This window comes from Pituophis catenifer, unplaced genomic scaffold (assembly GCF_029215685.1).
Source record: "Pituophis catenifer annectens isolate HBS135680 unplaced genomic scaffold, rPitCat1.0.hap2 SCAF_2, whole genome shotgun sequence".
Classification (NCBI taxonomy): domain Eukaryota; kingdom Metazoa; phylum Chordata; class Lepidosauria; order Squamata; family Colubridae; genus Pituophis; species Pituophis catenifer.
In genome coordinates, this window is record NW_027256882.1 from 224,772,124 (window position 1) to 224,795,447 (window position 23,324).

At 35.2% G+C, this 23,324-nt stretch overlaps 1 protein-coding gene across 1 annotated transcript in view; it reads right to left on the reverse strand.

Annotated features, from left to right (window-relative positions):
- Nucleotides 1-23,324, reverse strand: part of RIC1 (RIC1 homolog, RAB6A GEF complex partner 1) — a 52,319-nt gene that overhangs the window by 28,162 nt on the left and 833 nt on the right. Inside the window, exons 2-4 of the mRNA XM_070938607.1 lie at nt 13,023-13,130; nt 10,168-10,244; nt 358-465 (exon numbers count right to left, since the gene is read on the reverse strand). Of these exons, the coding sequence (XP_070794708.1) occupies nt 358-465; nt 10,168-10,244; nt 13,023-13,130 (293 nt within the window). The remainder of the gene's footprint in view (nt 1-357; nt 466-10,167; nt 10,245-13,022; nt 13,131-23,324) is intronic.

Below are 23,324 nucleotides of genomic sequence, written 5' to 3' on the forward strand. Positions count from 1 at the left end.
ATTATTATAAACAATATGTCTAGAAATAAGATAGCACATGTTTTAGTATTATTTTGTATTCACTGTGAGTCACTTTCTGAATGAGACGGCAGTCAAACTGATAAATAACAATATGTAAGTTTTTTTTTCCAGAAATTGTTTGGTGGGGATAGTTGTAGCATTTCTGATTAAAAAAATTAGATAGCAGATGATGATAAGGTTTACTAAAGATTCTGAGGAACTGCCAAGAAAATTGATACTCTAAAGCTGGTATTATTCACTTCTACTCTTAATTATACTATATGCTGCATTATTAATCACCTTATTTCCTGCTGTTCTGGTAAAGAATTTAAATATATGAATTATTAGTCACTGTACCTGGTAATAGCTGCTTGTAAATCTAGCACTTGTTTCTTCTCTAGATTTAATGATGGAGCGCATTGTTCTTCCTTATAATATGGTGTTCCTTTCAGATGGGGGCTTCCTCTTTTAAAAAAAGAACCAACAGTGCTTAATTCATTTCCCTCCCAAGTTCTATATATTAACATACTAATTTAGTCTGTGGTTAAATAAATCCTTAAAATAAGTTCTTAAAATAAATCTTGATCTGAGGAGAAGATACATAGTAAAGCAAAACATTCCAAACACCCACCCACATTTATATTACAAGCTGTGGTCCTGAAAACAATTCTTATAAAAAAAAGGCCTGAGGAGACCAATACTCAGTCTAATTCACATTTTTCCTCCAGCAACCAAAGCAAGCTATAAGGAGATGCTCTTCAACCCCAAATTACTGGATGGCATTGAGATTCCTCTACTCATGGAGATATTACTTTATTTTTTTCTTTTTTCTTTGTAAAGTCTTTTATGGTTTTGATTATGAAAATTGTGATACAAATAATTGAAATAAACAAATCTGTGTTTTCTGCACAGATAAGCTTTTCTTGATGAAAATTTCTTTCAAGCTCTTTCAGATTGCAACATACAGCTGTTGTTGATTAGATAGTATCTTTCTGAGCATAAAGTAAGTCTTCAGTCTTTATGATTTTAAAACACTGATTAGATTGTGATCTAGTTACAGGAACTGTGGGAGCTATTTTGCATAAAACTCAGGCTTGCAAAGATAATCTTTCTGGAAAGCTATGAATATTTGATTGTCTTAGTATCACATATTTGATTATATCAAACGTCAAAATAATTTTTAAGTATTTTGCAGTGAAATACTGTTTTTCAAAAATTAACAAATGTTCAGGATCTGATCCACAAGGTATTGGGAGAGATCATTTCAGGGATAAGAGTTAGTCCAGCTGGAATAGGCTCTAAATTACCTTAAAGGCAATACTTTATCATACCATGCAAATTGTTCTTGTAAGTAATTTATGAAAAATACTGCTTCAATAGAAAAACCATTACCATTAACTATGAACCATAATAATTTCTCATCGTGTACTGATTATTTTCAGATAATCAAATAAGAACTGACCACTTTGAAATATAATGTATTAATGTGGGAGTCCAAGTCCTTCTAAATTCAACATATGAAACTTAAATGTATACTTCAAACAGAAAAATGCAGTCAAATCAATAAGATAATACTATCATAGAACAAATACTGAATAACAATCAGGTTTCAGTAGAATTTAAAGAGCCTTTTTAAAGTGAGAGAGAATTCCTGCAGTCAGAAAGCATCCTGTTCTCTTTCTACTCTGCTCTCCTCTAAATTTCACTCCCATGATCAAACACTTGCAGAAACATCTAGGCAGGGCCGGATTTTCCTATAGGCTAACTAGGCTTCAGCCTAGGGCCTCAAGATCAAGAGGGGCCTACACAGTGGTGGGATTCTGGGGGTTCTAGGGGGTTCGGCCGAACCCTTTGTTAAATTGCTGGCTCGCCCGCCCCTCGACTCCCACCCGCGCGGCGCCAGCCTACGGTAGCCAGGGGTAGGCAATTGTGGCTCTTTTACAACCTGTGGACAGCTTGGCTGTCTCAGGAATTCTGGGAGTTGAAGGCCACAGGTTATAAAAGAGCCACAATTGCCCACCCCTTCCCTACCCTGAGTTCCGCTGCCTGGGATCCACGTGGGCTGCCACGTGGTTCCCCACCGGCTCCGGACGCAAGAGAGCAGGATGGAGAAAGCAGCTTCCACGCCTTCACTCACCCTCACTCTCTGCTCTGTTGGATTGCCGGCCGTTCGCTTACCCCGCCCACTCCCAATCTATTGCTGCCTCCGATGGCTAGAGGAAAAAAAACCTTCAAATTCTTGCCCCGGGGATTCAAAGGGCCGCCCTAGAGCTAGTGGTGCAGCCGAACCCTTTGTTAAATTGCTGGCTTGCCCCGCCCCTCCGCACCACTATTTATTGCCAATAAATAGTGGTGGGCGAGGGGCGGGGGAGCCAGCAATTTAACAAAGGGTTCGATGTTTTTTTGTAATTTTATTGGCCCATGGAGCTTCAGCATAGGCTAATTGGCCTCCTGGCTCTCAGCTGATTTGTCTCGGCTGTTTTGCTCAAGGCTCTTCTGCTTCCTTGCAAAGAGTGCTGATTTTTTTCCCCTACCTATGCTGAGAAACGAAACTGAAACTGCTTTGCTGTTGCTGCAAGGTTGGAAAATTAGGCAGGCAGAATTCTTTTCTTTTTCCTCACCAAAAAAGGTAGGTGCAAACAATGGGAAATTTAGGGAAAAAGAGGAGAGTTCAGCATTTTAAAACACAAAAGAAAAAAAGCTCTATTTAACTAGGGAATTGTAATAATTGAGATAGTATTAATTGTATATTTCTGAAAGCAGAAATGGTTAAGTTGTGGTTTGGAGGAATATATGGGGGAAATTATTTGGTTTATTATTATTGGTAAATATAATTAATTGATTTGTAAGAAATTGGATTGCATGGAAATAATTGGAATATTCATGTTCATATTGATTAATATACAAAAAGGTAGTTATATAACTAATTGATTTATATTAAAATGTTGAATTTATATTAAACAACTAATATTACATAATTAACCAATGTGAGGATGGATATAAAAATAGATGACAATGGGAAGGGGTATAATATAGAATAGAAGGGAAAAATTGAATTTGATTAAGATTAGAGATGAGGATGAAGGGTAATATTGGTTTTTTACAAAAATAGATGAGGAATAAATATGGCAAAAAGGAAATATAGAAATTGTAAATTTAATTGAAATGACTAAACACTGTTTAAATTTGTGAACCGGCCAAATACTCTGTTCAAAGAAAATACATTGTATGTTTGTATGTGTGTTTCTAATTGTTATTTATTCATATTTGTTCTCTTTTATTCTTTAAAGTTTAACAATTCATTCTTTATCTTAATATCTTTATATTTGTTTGGGATTGGCTTTCTTCCCTTTCATCTTTTTTATTGTACAGCAATCTTTCTCCTCAAACCTACCACCTCTCTCTTTTCTTTTCTTTCCTTACTTTCTCTTCCTCCCCCTCTTCTTCTCCTCCCTACTTCCTCTTCCTTTCTCCTTCTCCTCCTCTCTTCCTCCCTTTCTCTCCTACTCTAATTTCCCTTCCCTTCCTTCATCCCTCTCTATTGCTGTATCCTTTTATGCATATGGACTACTCAGAGGGCTGAAAAAGTTATTTCTGACTGGTCCTTGCACTTTTGACCAGTCCTCGAACTTACGACTGTCCTCACATTTTACGTTTTTGCCCTATCTTGTCACCATGGTGAAGAGAAGCAGTTGTGAAATGAGTGACATGGTTGTTAAGAAAGCTGCACGGGCATAAATGTGAGGATGGTCATAAGTGTGAGGACCAGTCAAAAGTGCTAGGCCCAGTCAGAAATGACTTTTTTCAGCCCTCTGAAAAAAGTCTATGCACATAGCCACGCCCACCCACATGATGAGCTACCCACGCCTACACAGTCACGTGACCAGCTAGCCATGCCAACCCAGTCACATGATTGCCAAGCCACACACCCCCAACTAAGCCACGCCCACAGAACCTGTTGTTAAAAAAATTGAATCCCACCACTGGTGAAAGGGCCTCATAAGTGGAATAGCCTAGAGCCTCTTTTCATCTAAATCCGGCCCTGCATCTAGGCTAAGAGCAATCTGCTACTCCAGCTAACACAGAGAGATTGTAATTAACATTTCATTAATCACATTTTATAATAATGATATAATAGCAAAGACACTACACACTGTTCTTCAGAAGAAGACTGACTACATTGTTACATTAAATAGGGATGAGTACTGATTTCTGAAAGACACTCAGTCCAAAATATATAGCATCCCTTCAGTTTATTGCATTGGATTGTAAAAGTATATAACTCATTACAACAGGCTAGGAAGACACTGGACATATTACAAAGTTATTTAAGAATCTAGAAAGAAAAAAAAAGTCAACAATAAATGAAATGAATTACATTACAATACAATACATTACAATACAAAAAAGTATTTAGTCAGCCACCAATTGTGCAAGTTCTCCCACTTAAAAAGATGAGAGAGGCCTGTAATTGTCATCATAGGTAGACCTCAACTATGAGAGACAAAATGAGAAAACAAATCCAGACAATCACATTGTCTGATTTGGAAAGAATTTATTTGCAAATTATGGTGGAAAATAAGTATTTGGTCAATATCAAAAGTTCATCTCAATACTTTGTTATATATCCTTTGTTGGCAATGACAGAGGTCAAACGTTTTCTGTAAGTCTTCACAAGGTTGACACACACTGTTGCTGGTATGTTGGCCCATTCCTCCATGCAGATCTCCTCTGGAGCAGTGATGTTTTGGGGCTGTCACTGGGCAACACGGACTTTCAACTCCCTCCAAAGGTTTTCTATAGGGTTGAGATCTGGAGACTGGCTAGACCTCTCCAGGACCTTGAAATGCTTCTTACGAAGCCACTCCTTCGTTGTCCGGGCGGTGTGTTTGGGATCATTGTCATGCTGACAGACCCAGCCACGTTTCACCTTCAATGCCCTTGCTGATGGAAGGAGGTTTGCACTCACGATACATGGCCCCATTCATTCTTTCCTGTACACGGATCAGTTGTCCTGGTCCCTTTGCAAGAAACAGCCCCAAAGTATGATGTTGCCACCCCCACGCTTCACAGTAGGTATGGTGTTCTTTGGATGCAACTCAGCATTCTCTCTCCTCCAAACACGACGAGTTGTGTTTCTACCAAACAGTTCTACTTTGGTTTCATCTGACCATATGACATTCTCCCAATCCTCTTCTAGATCATCCAAATGCTCTCTAGCAAACTTCAGACGGGCCCAAACATGTACTGGCTTAAGCAGGGGAACACGTCTGGCACTGCAGGATCTGAGTCCCTGGTGGCATAGTGTGTTACTGATGGTAGCCTTTGTTACGTTGGTCCCAGCTCTCTGCAGGTCATTCACTAGGTCCCCCCGTGTGGTTCTGGGATTTTTGCTCACCGTTCTTGTGATCATTTTGACCCCATAGGGTGAGATCTTGCGTGGAGCCCCAGATCGAGGGAGATTATCAGTCTTGTCTGTCTTCCATTTTCTAATTATTGCTCCCACAGTTGATTTCTTCACACCAAGCTGCTTGCCTATTGCAGATTCAGTCTTCCCAGCCTGGTGCAGGTCTACAATTTTGTTTCTGGTGTCCTTTGACAGCTCTTTGGTCTTCACCATAGTGGAGTTTGGAGTGTGACTGTTTGAGGTTGTGGACAGGTGTCTTTTATACTGATAACAAGTTCAAACAGGTGCCATTAATACAGGTAATGAGTGGAGGACAGAGGAGCCTCTTAAAGAAGAAGTTACAAGTCTGTGAGAGCCAGAAATCTTGCTTGTTTGTAGGTGATCAAATACTTATTTTCCACCATAATTTGCAAATAAATTCTTTCCAAATCAGACAATGTGATTGTCTGGATTTGTTTTCTCATTTTGTCTCTCATAGTTGAGGTCTACCTATGATGTCAATTACAGGCCTCTCTCATCTTTTTAAGTGGAAGAACTTGCACAATTGGTGGCTGACTAAATACTTTTTTGCCCCACTGTCAGTAGCCTCAACTGAAAAGCAGTCAAAACCAATAGATAAAATAGTTAGGAATACAGCCAGCTGCTTAATTTTATGAGAGAATAATGCAATAAACACATTTTTAAAAACCCAAAAGAACAAAACTATTTGATAAATCAGAATACTAGCATCTTAAATGCATTTCAGTTTCACTCAAATACAAAGACAATGCAAAATGACAACTATGTATAAAATATAAAAAAACAATAAAACTGAAATATGTTGAAGCCCCCAATAAGAAATAATTCTTGGTAACCTCATTTTAAAACAGTCAACAAGCTTAATTAAGATGTCCTGTGTAACAGCAAAAAAAGAAAACAAAATACATGTCAGTAAGTTATGAGATGATGTACTGTGTAGATCAAGCAATCCTTGTCCATTCTAATTCTAGGTAAACAAGAGGTACCTTGTACATTTGGTATTTTCTTTCTTACTTACCTTGATTTTAGTGTGATAGTGAAAGATAGAATTTATGTGCTAAATATGTATTCTTAGACATGAAAGAAATAAGGCAATAAATATGTACTTGTAAACTATCTTGTACAGGTAGTCCTAGATTTATGACCACAGTTGAGCCCAACATTTCTGTTGTTAAGTGAGACAGTTAAGTGAGTTTTGTCTCATTTTACAACCTTTCTTGAATTCACCCACTGTTTTGATTCTTACCATATATACATCCACCAAATTGGTTGCTGAACAATTTTGGTAGATATTCATGTGTGTGTATACAAATGCACAAGTGTGGGAAAAAGCAAATCAGTTTGTGAATTCTCTTCCAGTCTTAAAATATCTTTAGCCCTGTAATCCCAAATAATTCAAAAAAGGAGTCTGGTCTCCTAGACCTCCCCTGGCTGCCTCCCCTGCTGGAAGGCACTCACAGGTCATCTGAAACATATGATCAGGAGTTATTTTGAAGGAAATCCTGTTTGTTTTATTCTTTTTTTAATGGCCTATTTTAAGGAACCTGAAGCTGCTGTTGTAATGAAGTTAGGCAAGTGGCAAGAAAGTTTGCACTCTTTTTCCCTTGGGGGGGGGGTCTTAAGTAAATAGATTCCCTTGGGTTGACCAAGTACAGTAAGGAAAAAGGCAAAATGGACTGCTAAATTGGCCACGCCCACCCAGTCACATGACCATCTAGCCATGCCCACCCAGCCGGTCTAGCTCCCCCCACAACAGTCTGAGGGACCATGAATCGGCCCCCTGTTCAAAAAGTTTGAGGACCCCTGCTTTAACAGAAATGGTTCCACTTATTCTTTTTTTCTTTGTTGATAGCCACTGAAAAAGTTGAAAGATATAAGATGATCACACCCCTTTAAAATACTCAGACACACAAAATTGCCTTGTGAACTTATTTTAGTACTTCAATAGCTTTGACCTTTAAACTCTGAATGTAAGTTGGTGACAGAAGCAGGAAAGAATGTTTCATCTATGTTGCAACATCAACAAGAGCTGTATTTCTGCAGTCTCTTATCATAGATGTCTAAAAATTAGGAGAAATGAAAAGGAAGATCTAAAGAACACATGAATGACAGAAGGCAAAAACAACAAATGATTCTATATAAAATGCTTTATATGCATTCATTGTATAGAAATTGTAATTCTATTACAAGGAGATATAATGAAGGATTTTCAGCAAAAACGTTTTATAATACTCTTAGAAATTTATTTATAAAGCCTGAGCATTTCTGAACTACATATGTATCCCTACTTCTATCATAAACATATTTCATGTATAGCCTTTCCAAACAATTAAGTTATTGTCCAAGATGATTGTCATTTTTCCATAATAGATTTACAAGTTTTTTTTTTCAATATTGACAGAGTATTAATACTAGAAGCAGCAGTGATGATAAGAGTTTCTGAAGGTGAGTATGGTATTAATCAAAAGCATAAAGTATTTAATTTTTGGCTGAAAACTAAAAAATTTTCAAAATCGCAGGACACAATTTGATATTAGGAGAAGGAATATTTGGAGTTGTTACATTCTCACATTATTTATGGTAGTTCACTTCCCTAAAAATTAGCTAATCTCTTAACATAGTGAAAGAAGGAAATTAATAGAATTCTGTTTATTAATATGAAGTAAACACAAAATGGTCAAAACACAATGGCAGATTGTTATTAAATGAAATTGATTTTTTTAATGCAGATTGATTTCTAAAACTTTATTATCCCTGTTCTTCATACCCAAATTAAGGAACCAAGTGGTAAATATTAAAATGTTCAACTAAGATTTCATTATAAGGATGCTGAAGAGCTCACTGCTTCACAAACAATTCTGGAAAACTCTTAAATCTTCCATTTCAGCCATAGACCATCCCTGGGACATCATTATCCTGGAAAAAGTATACTCTGATGTGGAAGAATTACAGAATGTTCCAAAGTTCTCCTGAAAGTACTATTCCAAACTGGGGAGTTTTATATATCCCCAAATTAATTAATTTGCCTTAGATGCAACTAATTCAAGATAGTGGCTTAATGAAATGGAAATGTCATCAAACACCAGGATCTTATTATCATATGTGGTGGACTTGTCCCGAAGCAAAAAATTTTTGGTACAAGATTAAAATCTGGCTGGAAGAAATGATACAACAACGTATTGAATTTAAACCAAAGTTGTTCCTACTGGGTATCTTTGCAGAAAATATTAGGAAGGAAAATGTATATTTGATTATACATGTAATAACAGCTGCAAGAATTGTGTATGCTCAAAATAGGAAATCAGAGAAAATACCTTTGGAAGAAGAAGTAATAAAAAAAATTTAGACTGCAGAAATGAATAGATTAACTTTGATGATTAAAGATAAGGAAGAATTAGAATATTTTAAAACATGGAATTATTTTTATAGTTGGTTGGAAAAGAGATATAAATGATTGATACTATAATTGTGTATAAATGATGACTATAATATTGATTTAGAATGAAATGTTAGAATGGTTTGGATGAATATGAAGATAGAAGAAATTTATGGAAGATGGAAAAGAAGCCTAGAAGATAACACCGAGGCATCACAGGGAAGGGAGGATTGATGTATTAAATCGTTTGTCTGTCTTAAAAAAAAAAAAATTGTTAAAAAAAATAGTGGCTTAGTATCATTCTTATGCCATCATAGCAATTCATCATAGCTATTAAAGCAATGCTTTATTACAATGTAACACTTCATATGAAGTGTTAAAATGACAATTATTGGAGTAACTAGATATTGGCTAATTTACCTAACACTTCTGAATGTACTGAACAACAAACCACTGCCAATACACTGAACCAACAAACCACTTCTAACAAACCACTGCCAACTTCTGAATATGCTTGAAACCTGTTCACCCTTTCTCTAGACAACTGATCCAGATATGTATTTTTTCTTATTTATACTTATTCAATAGAATTTTCAAGTGCCTGCTGTTAAAACATAATTTTAAAATTTCATATTATGGAGTAAAAAGAATTGGCAAATATACTGTATACATTACTAATATATCCATATTTTTATGTCATACAAAAAGCAAATTTCTGTGTCTTTCTGTATATTTTCCTGTATAAATAGTTTTCTGGATCAAAAATAATATTTTCAGCAAAATGTTAAAGTACCAAAACAAATCAGGGAGGGATGGGAAGGAAAATAAAGGAAAATTCCTATTGTGCAACTAGATATTTGTTTCTGTGGTATTGTCAGGGGTGGGCTCCTGGGGGTTTGGGCGATCCTCTAGCCAAGGATCACCAGGGTTCAGCAAAACCCCAAATGCCACCCTTGGCTGGCCACGCCCACCACGCCCCAGGAATCTCCACGCGGCCCATTCATCATTCCAGGTAAGTGCAGGGGCCGCGCAGAAAGTCTGGGAGGGCAAAACACGGGCCTACCAGGAGACTCCAGAAGTCCAAAAATGGGCCTGTTTCTGGCCTCCAGAAGGCCTTCGGATTCTGGGGGAAGTTGTTTTTGCCCTCCCGGAGGCTCAAGGAAAACCTCCGTAGCCTGGGGAGGGTGAAAAACATGACCCCCTCCCGCTGTGGTGCAGGTGGCCAACTAGGCCACGCCCACCATAGCCATGCCCACCCAGCAACAGGGAAGTGAACCTGTTGCTAAAGGATCTGAAGCCCAGCCCTGGGTATTGTACATGTAACCCTGTACAGTGGAACAAATAAAAGATTTACAGCAAAACTTACTTGGGATAGACTGGCTCATACAGGTATTTGTCTCTTGCAGAAATAAGATTGAAAAATAATATGTATCCATTTGCAGTCTGAAAGTTAAGATAGACAAAATTAAAAAATGCATAGATTTAAAAGTTTTTCAAAAAATCAGAGCTGTCAGTAATTTAAACTCCATATATTTAAAACATATGGAATGTTATACTCAGGGGGAAAAATGAAAATAGGTAGTCCTCAACTACAACCATTTTTTCTATGGCCATTTGAAATTATGACAGCACTGAATGAAGAGACGTATCATCCATGCCCAAAATTATAGCCACTGCAATGCCCCCATGTAATCCTATGGTTATGTGTTCATAATTAAGGCCCTTGGTGGTTCACCCAAACTTATAACTGCAGGGGCCCTTCATTTCCCCCACCTGCCTATCTCCTCCTTATCCCTGCAAATGTTCCCTGAGCTAATGATACTTTCCCATTGGGTGAAATTACCTCCAGACTCCCCCATTGGCTGGCATTCTTATTTGCATCTTCCTATTGGGCGAGGCTAGAGAACCATGTGTACTAAAAACATTTAGTGGAAAAGCTGAGGGACCAAGCCCAGAATGGTTTGATTGGGATGGATACTCGCTTAATGATCCACAATTCTCAGTTAATGACTATAATACGAAGCAACAGGATTGCTGTCATAAGTCTGTGATTATGTAATGTGTTGCTATATAACCATACCAACTGATGACAGTAGTTCCAGTGTCAATTGTGATCATAACTCAAGGTCTACTTGTAAGTCAAATCAAATCAAACTTTATTATGTTCATTGACCAGCATAAATCAAGCACATTTTTAATACTGTTGAACGTGTGTGTGTGTGTGTGTGTGTGTGTGTGTGTGTGTGTGTGTGTACACACATGACTAATTTAGTTTGCTGCCCATATACTTAACCCTAAACTCCTATGGACTTTATTAATTTTCCCCAATATTCAAACAATCTTAATTCTGACTTAATGGGGAATAATCATTTGTTTTCTTAATGAAAAGATTTTCACCTCTATTGTGAGAAGAAGTTTTATATTTTAGTTTTATATTTTAGCCAAATTAATGGCAAAAAAAAAGTTTAAGAAAACCTTAAGATAGAAAGAAGGGGGGGGGGACACAATATCACAGTTTGAACACCTGATTTTTGAATTTTAATTTTTTAGTTTCAGTATGTTGTTTTATTTATTTATTTAATCCCAACCTCCCCATTTGATGGGTAACTGCCCACAATACTAATAAGCATTTTCCCCAAAATTTAAACTAAAATGGACTCTAAATCAAAAATAGACATTAAAAGAATGTTTACTAGATTCCTTAAATTAAATAATTTAATATATTTCTCAAAGATAGAGGGAGAAAAAAAATATAAAGGTTTCAGGTTTCTTTCCAAGCATGGTTTCCTGTTTTTCAATTAAGAATATGATAGAGAAGGAAAGCATATTTCCACAGCTGCTCCTAGTAATACTTTCTTCAATATTTGAAGCAAAACTACTATAAATCCAAAAATAGACAGATTTATTTATATATCTAAGTATGTATTACAATTTCCAGATTATGTTCTAATTAAATTCAGTGTTTGAAAGAAACAAAAGGAACAAGATAGCACTGTCTACTTAATTTTGCATTCTTTACCATTATCTGTCTTTAAATAATTTATTCATTTGCTATGTCATGCTACAAGAAAGTGTAAGACAACACTATGTAGTAGAAGTATCAACCTGACATCAGCATAGATGCACATTCTTGAGTTCCATTTGCCATACAAGTTGATACTGTTACAAGGTTCAGTTCTGTTTATACTGACATGAAAAAGGCTGACTTTGACATATTTAACCTACATTTTTCTGTAACAATTATTATTCCAACTTGTTATTATTTTATATTCAGTTATATAATTTTAAGAAGCTACCACTAACTTTCATTGGAATTTGTATAAGTAAACAGATATAGATTTAGATATAAATTTTTCCAAAAAATAGCAATTGTCATTATGGAAAGCTACAGCAACCCAGAAGAATGATATCAGTTTTTTTAAGCAATCCAAATCTAATCTTGCCATTCTTAAAAAAAATTAAATGTTTTCACAACTTTGACACAAATATATACAAATAAAAACTGCCTTAAAATAGTGCTTTGGAATGTAATGAGTAAAAAAACAGCTAATGGCCAACTCTGATTCTGAATAAAATTAGCCAATCAAGCAAGTAAACAATGGAGGATAACTATGGCCTCACAATCTCCCTGTGCATCATTCAGAGAACCTTAAGATTGCACTGACAAATTACAGGAATATATTAAAGAATTAAAATAAAGAGTTTCAAATCTTAACAGAAAATGAAGTAAGCATGTTTCACCTCTAAGAGGCTGTCCTATTATTGCTGTATTTGTGTTTAATATATTACAAAAATTAATACAATTTAAAGATGTGAATACATGTTTGAATGAGATACTAAAAATTCAGAATGTATGTCTTTATGAAGAATGATGGTTTTATGAAGCATAATGCAACCCCAAATTCAGATGTAAATTGTTTCTGGAAGCATAGGACACTGAATTTTTTATCCAACATACTTGGAGGAAAGACAAAAAAGAGAGCCCAAAGGACTTGTGATAGCCTTGTGTAACAGCCCTAACTGATGACAGCTTAAAGAGATGGCACCTAACTTTCAGATCATGGTTGCTCTAAACAAAAAATATATATGAAAAATATAGATACCAACTCAATCTACATTTTAAATTTACTTTTTAATTTTCTATCCGTTTCAATAAAACGTTATGTGAAATGTCTCTCTATTAGAATCATCAAATCTCTCTATACAAGCTTCTTTACTTACCGAAACAGCTATTGTGGTACTGTCAGGCTTCCATTCAGCTTGGTCATAATGTCCAAATTGCGACACAGCTTTTAGTGTTTCTTTGTAGCTTACAATTAGCACACTGGGCTGGGATAGGAAGAGAGATAGTACACAGTTACATTCTTTTATATTTCAATGTTATCTTTTTAAAAAAGTTAAATCTACTAGCTATTACTTTCATAAATTGATTTAAACACTTTAAGTGATAGCATACCTACCAGTGGTGGGTTGCCCCCAGTAGGAAGAAGCGGTAGTAAAACCGGTCGGAGGCTCCGCCCACTGACCCGGACATCATAAATGATCTGCGCATGCGCAGAAGAGTACGCACACGAGCGAAGCGAACCAGTAGTAAAGGTAAGTAGAACCCACCCCTGAAACCTATCTAATTCTTTTTAAAGAAGACTCTAGTAGAACTGTAAAAATCATTTGTATTTTCTAAAATGTTGTTTTATACCTAAATTCAACGCATAATAACAAAAGCATATATTAACATGTTTAAGAAGCTCCCTCTTAGCAAACTAATTAAGAATTGTGGCTAGGAAAATCTAAGACTTCCTTATTTCAAAACCACAATATAATCTTACTTACTTGACAAGTAATAAATTAAGCACGATGCCTTAAAATGTTCTGCTTTAAAAATATGGCTCATGCACTATTACTAGTTTCAAACGTTTATTCAAGATGTAGAGCTATCATTCAAAATGGTTCAATTTAGATAGTTAATTATTCCAAAGTGAGCAATGTATTAATAAAAACTAATGTTGCATCACAATTCTCAGGCTTGGAAAGATCAGAACATTCTCTTTTGCTCAGAAATGTTTATTTTAACAAATGACTGAGCATTTGTTCAGGAATTTGTTTTATAATAGTGTTTGATTTCTATCATTTACAGTGCAAAGTTTCAGATCTATACTGGATACTAGAAACATTGGGAAGTAAGCTGATGCTTCACCAAGATGCTAATTTATAAATTCCCTATAGTATCAATAACATACTTCTAGAATCAATTTGATGGGTCCCAGGAGTATATTAAAAGATTGTAAAATAAATATAGTATGTATGCCAAAACTATGGGTTTTTTTCATTTATGAATATCTAAATAAAAATAGAGTACCATTTAAGAACTTGCTTTTATTACAAAACAATGTCTTGAATAATTTACTTTTCAAATAATTGTACTCTTTTTTGTCATCTGGATAGATTTATGGTTTTTCAATGCTATTTTTCTAAACAAGGCTAGCAGAGTATTATATGTGGCGTATTTCCATCACAGATCCACAATCAATAGATAGAAAAGCTATGATCATAAATTCTATTACTTATTAATTCTATTGTAATGCTTGGTTTCTAGTATATTCAAATGAATAATCTGATTAATATCTGCATGTTTAATCTTTTAAATGGATATCTGAAAAACTACTTTTGGCCCCACCTTCTGGAACAGCATTCCCTCAGAGATAAGGGTGACCTTATCTTTTCCTTTTCTTGTACAAGTCTGGAGAGTTTGAAAACCTGGCTTTGGTTGCAGATCTGGGGGCGATGTTTATTATTTGTTTAAGGTCCCTATTATGTAGATTTTGTTTATTACATCATTTTAGTTGGAGCCGTCCATCTGATTCAATGTTTTTAGCCATGTTTATGTTTTGTTTTATATTTTTATACAGTGTCCAGAGTCCATTGGATTTGGGACATGAATAAAATAAATAATAATAAATATACATTCTTATTGTAACCCATGAAATTTAACAGTGTGAAAAAATTTAGTCTTTAAACTCTATCAAGCCCAAAGCAGCCCCAAAGTACTATAATATACCAGCACATCATAATGCATTAATCTCCTTATCTTTATGCTTCAAATACATTTCAATAATGATAGGAATTCAGCTGAAAAGTCATATCTTAAAATGAAGTTATGGAATATTAAGATACTGGTATTCTGGCATGTGCTGTTGCAATAATATTACTTCAAACTGTTTCAATCTGGTGCCCCTCCACTTGTTTTGAATTACAATTTCCATTTCCTCTACTTCCATTGCCATTTAAGGCCTGCAGTCAAGAACAATGGTTGCTATAATCCAAAACACCTGGAAGGCACCAATTGGGAAAGGCTGATATAGAGTTTAAAGCACAACCTTGCCTATAACATTTAGCAGTAACTAATGGCAACTTGTTCCAGAAGATAAGCTGCTGAGGAAAGCAGCATAATGGGAACAGAGAGCTGCAGCACTTAAGAAGAGCAGTGTTTACTGCCTGTACTACTGTAATGACTTCCTCCTAATCAGAAATACTTGTACTTCATTTCACTATAGTAAAATTCTAACTTGAATTCTAACATTAAAATTCTCTTATCTTTCAAAACTATTTTACATATAATTTCTTTTATCTCATCCTGCATTTAGCTCAGAAATATTATAAATTATATAAAAGGAGACCTACTCCACTCTCTTTCTCAGATTATTTATCAGTATTACTATGGAAATATATTTTGCCATATGAAATTAACAAAAAGAATTACCGTAAATAATCTTATAAGGACCCTATGAAAAGAACCACTTACTAAAATACATATGGTACTTATGCTGGGGATATACCTGCTTTTATAAATAGTTTTAAACAGTTTATTCATATTTACAGAAACTTTCTATACTGAAAGTAATATTAGTACATTTAAGAGGTTCTATTTAAGGATTCTGTTAAACATTAAGTTCATATTTTTGGTTATTTGAAGGACTGCCTTTCAGGAAGAACACCCACCCATCCCACTACATTAGGTAGGGTAGACATATTCCCAGAAACCTTCCCATATGGCAGGAAACTTGGAAGTGTGCCTTTTCTATGGCTGCTCCTACCTTGTGGAACACCCTTCTTGGCAATTCAACAGGCCCCCACCATTCTAACCTTTCAGAAGGCCATTAACACCTGGCTTTTTACTGAGATGCATGGGAGGAGGGCGGCTGAGGGACAATTAAGGTACAGGTTTAATTGTTTTTATGATTGCTTTATTTATTGGTTTTATGATTGTTATAAGCTGCTCAAATTGGCTTAAGATGGATACTCATATAAATCTTTTAAATAATAAGTACTTTTAAATATCTTAGACTCAATGAAAAGAAGTCCTACTTTTTTCCCCACAAGGAAAACTGACAATTGTATGGAAGCAAGCACAGTAGCTAGTCTAGGCATATAAGCTTACTTCAAATAAATAACATGCTAAAACAATAAAATTATCTTGTTTTGTTTCAGACAGGCACTAGCAAGACCCATAATCATTCATTAATTTTAAAATGTTTCCCTTTCAGAAGATAGGATAATAATCAAGACTTAAATTTATTATAAATATGTCTTATGTTCACATACTTCTAAAGAAGATTTCACTGCATATCAAAAGAGGAAGAAAGTATTTTTATGGATGTAGTATTTATTTACATAGAAGTCTATAAATATTTACCTCATAGAAAATTCCACTGAAAATAATCTTATTTTATATACTGGTAAAATAACTTAGAATTCAAGAAAATGGAAGAGAATAGCAAGGAGAAAGCACAAAAGAAGTTGACCATGTCAAGACTAGGGCTGACAAGCTATTTCAAAAATGCTTCCACAGAAGATAGAACATTTTGGAACTATTCTTCTACAAATAATAAACAAATTCCTATCTCAAATCAACATTGCTACCTTCATCTCGTCAGAAGAATTATTTCAGTTCTTTCAGACATTCTTGGTTTATTCGTTTGCTTTACATCCTGATATCAAAGAAGACTTTTTTTCCCCAAAGTCATTTGTAGAAATTTAAGTTTTCCTTATGCATTATCATTTCAAGTGCATTTCACTTTTTCTCATTATTTTCACAAGAGCTTAAACATTTGAAATAAAATGTCACAAAGCACTGATGCATATTATTACCAATTATAAATACTAACTGGTGTTTAAAAGATGACTAAATTTTCAGTCTTCTGACCTTGCTGAAAGATATGCCAAAAGTACTTCCACACTTTAAAACAAATTCTTTAATTGACAACTCAAAATATGAAAATATTTAAGTGTATTTATGTATCAGAAAAAATGACATAAGGACTGCAATTAACAACTTGGTTTCAATGTATTTAGAAGCAATCCTATTTTACCTATTTGTAGTTCATTTACTGGATTCTAAAGGCTATCCTGCTGATTCTAAATGTTGCGTATCATCTCAACTCAGTGGGTTAAAGGACTTTCAAGCATTTGTAAAAGTAATGATGACCCAGTGCAAGCCTTGTCTCCATTTGCTACACAAAACTATCACAATTTGCTTTCAAATGAATTTTTCAGAAATATTCCTTATTTTTTGTTCCATGCATTGTATAGTACAGCTCATTAAATATGCATTGTCAATGATAGGAAATTACAGAGTGATAGCAGAGCACTGTAATAAGCATAAGAACAAACTGCCTATATAATCATATGTTATATGTCAACCAATTCTTATGCATCAATTTAAAAAATTCAAGCTCACACTGGATTTTTGAAAATCACAAAGATAAAGAGCTTATAAAGCATTTGAATATAGGAGGTATTTCCTCTGATGCTACCACCCTACCTTGTTTTTCTTGATTTATGTGTATATGTGCAACATATATTTAGCAAATGGCCTTCAGGAAAAAAAAAAGCTAGAGGTAGCAGAGAATACACAGGAATGGCTCTAACCAATACAAGAGAATATTTGGTCTTCTAAATGTTGCTGAAATATGTGTGTGTGTTTTTTTTTTTTTAATTTGATTTATATGCCGCCCTTCTCCGGAGACTCAGGGCGGCTTACAATGCTTTAAGCAATAGCCTTCATTCTTTTGTATATTTTATACAAAGTCAGCTTATTGCCCCCACAAACTGGGTCCTCATTTCACCTACCTTAGAAAGGATGGAAGGCTGAGTCAACCTTGAGCCTTGGAGAGATTCGAACCAGCAGAAATTGCAGGCAGCTGTGTTAATAACAGGGTGCACTAAACCCTTGTACTATCAAGGCTCATGCCCACTTTGTTTCTTATGGTGGGCATTTTTGCTAGACAATATGAGGCAAATTGCCTGGGTTTCTTATGTGTGTCCCAAATGTTTTTTCTTGCAATGGTTTGTTTCCTGGTTAAACTGGAAATCCTCACGGAGATGTTCAGAAGACAGCTCACAGAAAAGTACTGACATGAACAATTATCAGAAGCTAATGGGTACTATTCTAAATATTTAGGAAAAATGTAATAGAACAGTTTTGTTTAATGGAAAGTCAGCTCAGCACTACTGGGGGGCCTTAACATGTTAAGAGTTCATTATAAACCGTGGATCAATCTTGCAATACCCCCTGGATGGTATAGATTTCATGAACATTGATAGTGTATCTGAAACATTGAAAAAATGGAAAATGTGCTATAAAGGGACTTGTGAAACTACTAGACTGCACAGAAGTACAGAAAGTCCTTTTTCCACTTAGCATAATTTCAACGAAAATGGAAGAAAAGCTTAAGTTATTAATAATCCATAATTGGGAAAGAAAAATGTAGGGAATGGTTTTTGTCGGTAAGAAAATAATTATGTAAGATGAACAGGAGCTTTCAGGATCCTGTTTTAATATCTATAACTTTCAAATCCAACTGTCTTCAGTAGGATGACATACAGATTGTAAGAATTCATATTTTTTCCCTAACTCTGGCCCTGCTGAACTAGAGTTTTAAATTGTTAAAACTCTACAATGTTTAACTCTACAAAGTTAAAGGTACAATGAAAGCAGCTACAACCTGCCACCTGAAACGACCTCCCCTTAGTCTCTAAATGCGATAACAGCTGTCCTATTTAGCCACAGCTTTGGAATTAGTAGCCTTAACCACCAGCATCCCAGAAACATGGGAATGCTCTGAGGAAGAGATCTTCTCACTATAGAAATCCTGAGGGAAACAACTGTAAAACCCTTCGTAAAGTGGAGGAACTTTGAAAGTCATGCAGATAGGTTCACAAATCCCAATGTAATCCCTGTACCGACTAGCTCTAAACTGTAACTACGTAAGAATCATGAATGAAGGGACGCTTGCCTTATCCCATACATGACTTAGTGTCTTAGCAGCAGCAATTTCATAAAATATAGACAGGTGTAGGACCTACAAGCTCACTAAACTCTTTGTTCCATTATGGGAGTTACTTCTGAAATAACTTGGAATGGAGCAGGCTGAAACAGACATAAGCTTCTGAAGGAAAGATGGAATAGAGAATAAGCCTAACAAACAAACTTTTTCCTCTAACAGCTATAATTAACTGAAGATGCTACTAATTATTAACAAGCTTTTCATATCTTCTGCATATTTGTAGTTATGACTCATACAATTTAGAACCATTCTGCTAAGTTATCTTTAGCCTCAGTACCTTGACTTCAAAAAAAATGGTCACAGCAATATTTAGTGATTTGTTAATAGTTCTCTGATGCTGGCCACTTTATTTAGTACAACTATGGCCCAGTTCCAAATCCATCTATTGGCCCAAAAGGGTTGAAAACTGAAACCTGGAAGTCATATTAAGTATCTTAATTTAACTCCTGCACTGACCCTATTCCTTTCCCTCTACTGCCTTAGATTTTAATAGAGTCATAATCTTATTGTCTTTTTCCAAAAAATGCAAAGGTTACCCAATTCTTCATCCATCCAAAATTGTGTATATATTCATGATGTCAGAAAAAAGTGCTTTACATATTAGAAATGTAAAATTGGACTGCAATTTACAAGTGAAAACATGTTTGCAAATGGTTGCTACAAACTGGAATTATATTGTTGATAGTATACATTGATTCAGTAGAGAATATTGTTAGCAATAGAAATGGAAAAGATTCCTCTTTTCAATTGTTTAAATCCCACAACTCAAGGCAGTGTCCATATGTAATGGGCCCGCATCTTCTTTTCTCCACAACAGTCCTGTGAGGTGGGTTGAGCTAAAAGATAGCGACTGGATCAATGTCACCCAGTCATCTCCCATGCCTAAGGGAGGATTAAAATGCATTTTCCTGGTTTCTAGCCCAACTTCTTAGATGCTCCATTGAATTGGTTCTTTTTTTTTTTTTTACTGCAACCCTTCTACCCCACAAACTGTTCAAAAGGTCCCTCCATTACACAGAACAGAACTGGCTGTAGAGGGAATAAATCATTATTAAATATTGCTTCCATTTCTTACTTTAATGGCAGAAACCTGGATCAAACTCATTTCAGTGATATTTTATCTCATGGATATAACAAAGCATATACATAAAGTAGCTCACATTGTTAATAAAATCCCAATTGCAATTAAAAAGGTAAATGTCTAATCTGATAGCAGAGATTGAAAAAAATTAGCCTCCCAGCAATGCTTCTTATTAATATTGAAAATTATTTACAATTTTGATGCCACTTACATAACACACATTACAAATAATTACTGATACTATTGATGATTATAGACACATGTATAAAACTAGGCATTTTCTAAAAAATATTTATCTATACAAGATGGTAATCTACTCATAGAATCAGAGCTGGAAAGAGCCTTAGTTGTCATCTAATCCAACACCATCTCAAAACAGACTATTACAGCAACTCTGACAATAACCATCCAACTTCTGTTTGAAGATTCTATCAAAGGAGAATTCACAACTTCATGTGAAGTCATTAGGACAGGATGAACAGCAAAATAAAGGTCAGTAATATATTCAAAACTATTGGGATTTGGGCATATAAAATGCAGAAAACGTCTACAAAATTATGCATATGTGAAATACTAGAACAAGATTGAAGATAACAAAGGCTTTTTGTATTTGCATAAAGAACCTAATCATAAACACAGTATTAATCTGGATAGAAGAAAATAAGAACAATCTTATTACATCATCAAAGGCCCTTATATATAGTAGATAATTTTTAACATGTTTGCAAATGGATTATAAACTTGTCCTCCTCACCAGAAAAATGGAAGGATAAATGATAAATTATAAACAAAAATAAATTATATTCATCTTTTATAACTAACAGCTATCCAAAGGCTAGTATGTAATGGCATAATTCTATCCTTGTTCATTTAAAACTTGATATTCTGGTATTTAGCTCAGTGTTTATTCTCATGTAAGTATATGTAGAACTGCATTCTAAATTGTTTAACGCCATGTAGATGATTAATATGCATTGAGAAAATGAACTGTAGGTAATTATATATTTTCTTTTTCATCCTATATCCGTGATGGCGAACCTATGGCACGAGTGCCACAGATGGCACACGGAGCCATATCTGTGGGCACGTGAGCATTGCCCTAGCTCAGCTCCAGCATGCATGCGTACGCCAGCCAGCTGATTTTTGGGCCTTTTGGGCTCACCGGAAATCAGGAAACGGGCAGTTTCTGGCTTCCGGGGAAGTAGGGAAGGCTGTTTTTGCCCTTCCCAGGCTCCTAGAAAGCCTCTGGAGCCTGGGGAGGGCAAAAAAACAGGCCTACTGGGCCCACCGTGCCATAAGCGGGGGGAGCGCGCGTGCATACACGCGGGGCGGGCACATTGAATTATGGGTGTTGGCACACGTGTGCTCGACCCCCTGCACTCCCCCCCACTTTTGGCACGTGATGGCAAAAAGGTTAGCCATCACTGTCCTATATCTTCCATTGCATTTGATTCACTATTCTTCAGTTCTAGTCTTATACCTGATATTCTTTTTTCATATTCACTTTTTAAATTTCTTCTTTATTACTCCCCCTCTACTTTTTTTTGGTAAATTGAGAAATCCCAAGAGAAGGTTCTCCAATCATTTTAATTTTAATCACTGTTTTCTGAATTTCCTTCCAGTATTATGTTATTTATAGAACATCAGATCTCATATAAAAACACATTGCTTTGTCCCAGGCAGATGACACTCTAATACAATCATATGTAGTAGTATTATAAACATGTTTAATATTACTATTTTGAATGATAACTTTGCACGGAATTGTAGACTTACACTAACTTGACTGTTTTGAAACCAATGCTCACAAAGATATTACTACTGGAACAGACTGCCATTGCAATACAATGTTGCATCATAGATATCAAGTGAATTATAAACTAAGGCATATGGAACAACTAAAATTCAACTTCCTTTCTGGACTTTATAAAATCAATGTGTCGATGCTAAATTTAGACCAACAGATTGATGGGACATTACAAGATATTAAAAAGTTCAGTTACAGAAATATTTGTTAAGGAATGGGCACCATATGGTGTATATAGTAATTGAGTATACAGCACTTATACTGTGTCAGAAATATCATTACTAAGTTGTTATTGAAAGATACTTCACTCTTACACAAAGTTTAAACCCTCTGAATTAGCTTCATCATTACTGTTAGTTACTGGTTCTTTCTAAATACGCCTCTATATAATTTACATAAAAAGCACATCCTACTCCTTTTCCATGGAATTGGATATCCAACGAAATAAGAAATGTATGAAATAAACTCAAATTTATGAAAATTTCAGATGCTAACTTAAATGCCTTTCATAACTATCACATGTATACAAAATGGATATTCAAGAGGAATATGCCTAAAATGTAGATATAAATTAAGAAAATATTGAGAATGCAGTTCTATTACTCCTTTTAAAAGTGGTGAACAGCTTCTTGGAATTATATTTTTCCCCTATGCCCAAGCCACTACAACTACAGGTAGTCCTCAACTTACAACCATTCAGTTAGTGACCATTTGAAGTTACAACAGTGCTGGAAAAAATGACTTATGACCATTTTTCACACTTATGACCACTGTAGCATCCCCTTGGTCATGTGATCAAAATTTAGATGCTTGGCAACTGGCATGTATTTATGATGGTTGCAGTTTTCCAGGATCATGTTATTATCTTTTGTGATCTCTGACAAGCAAAGTCAATAGAGAAGCCAGATTCAATTAACAACCATGTTACTAACTTAACAACTGCAGTGATTCATTTACCAACTGTGACAAGAAAGGTCATAAAATGGGGCACAGCTAACTGAACAAATGTTTCCTTAGCAAATTTAAATTGAGGACTACCTGTATGTACCTGAAGGCAGGTTTGGAATTGAGATTAAGAAATGCCAGTAAAGTTCAAAAGAAATTTTTAAAAAATTCCTAGGACGATACAACAGAACTGATCTGCAAAAGAAGTCCTTTCTTTTTAAGTAAGCATCCCTTACTTAAAAGGGTTTCTGACACATCTAGAGTCCATTAAGTGACTAAAAATACATCTCAACTATGCTGTCAATCTGAAGAGTTAAGAGAAGGGGCAAAGTACCCACATTTAAAAG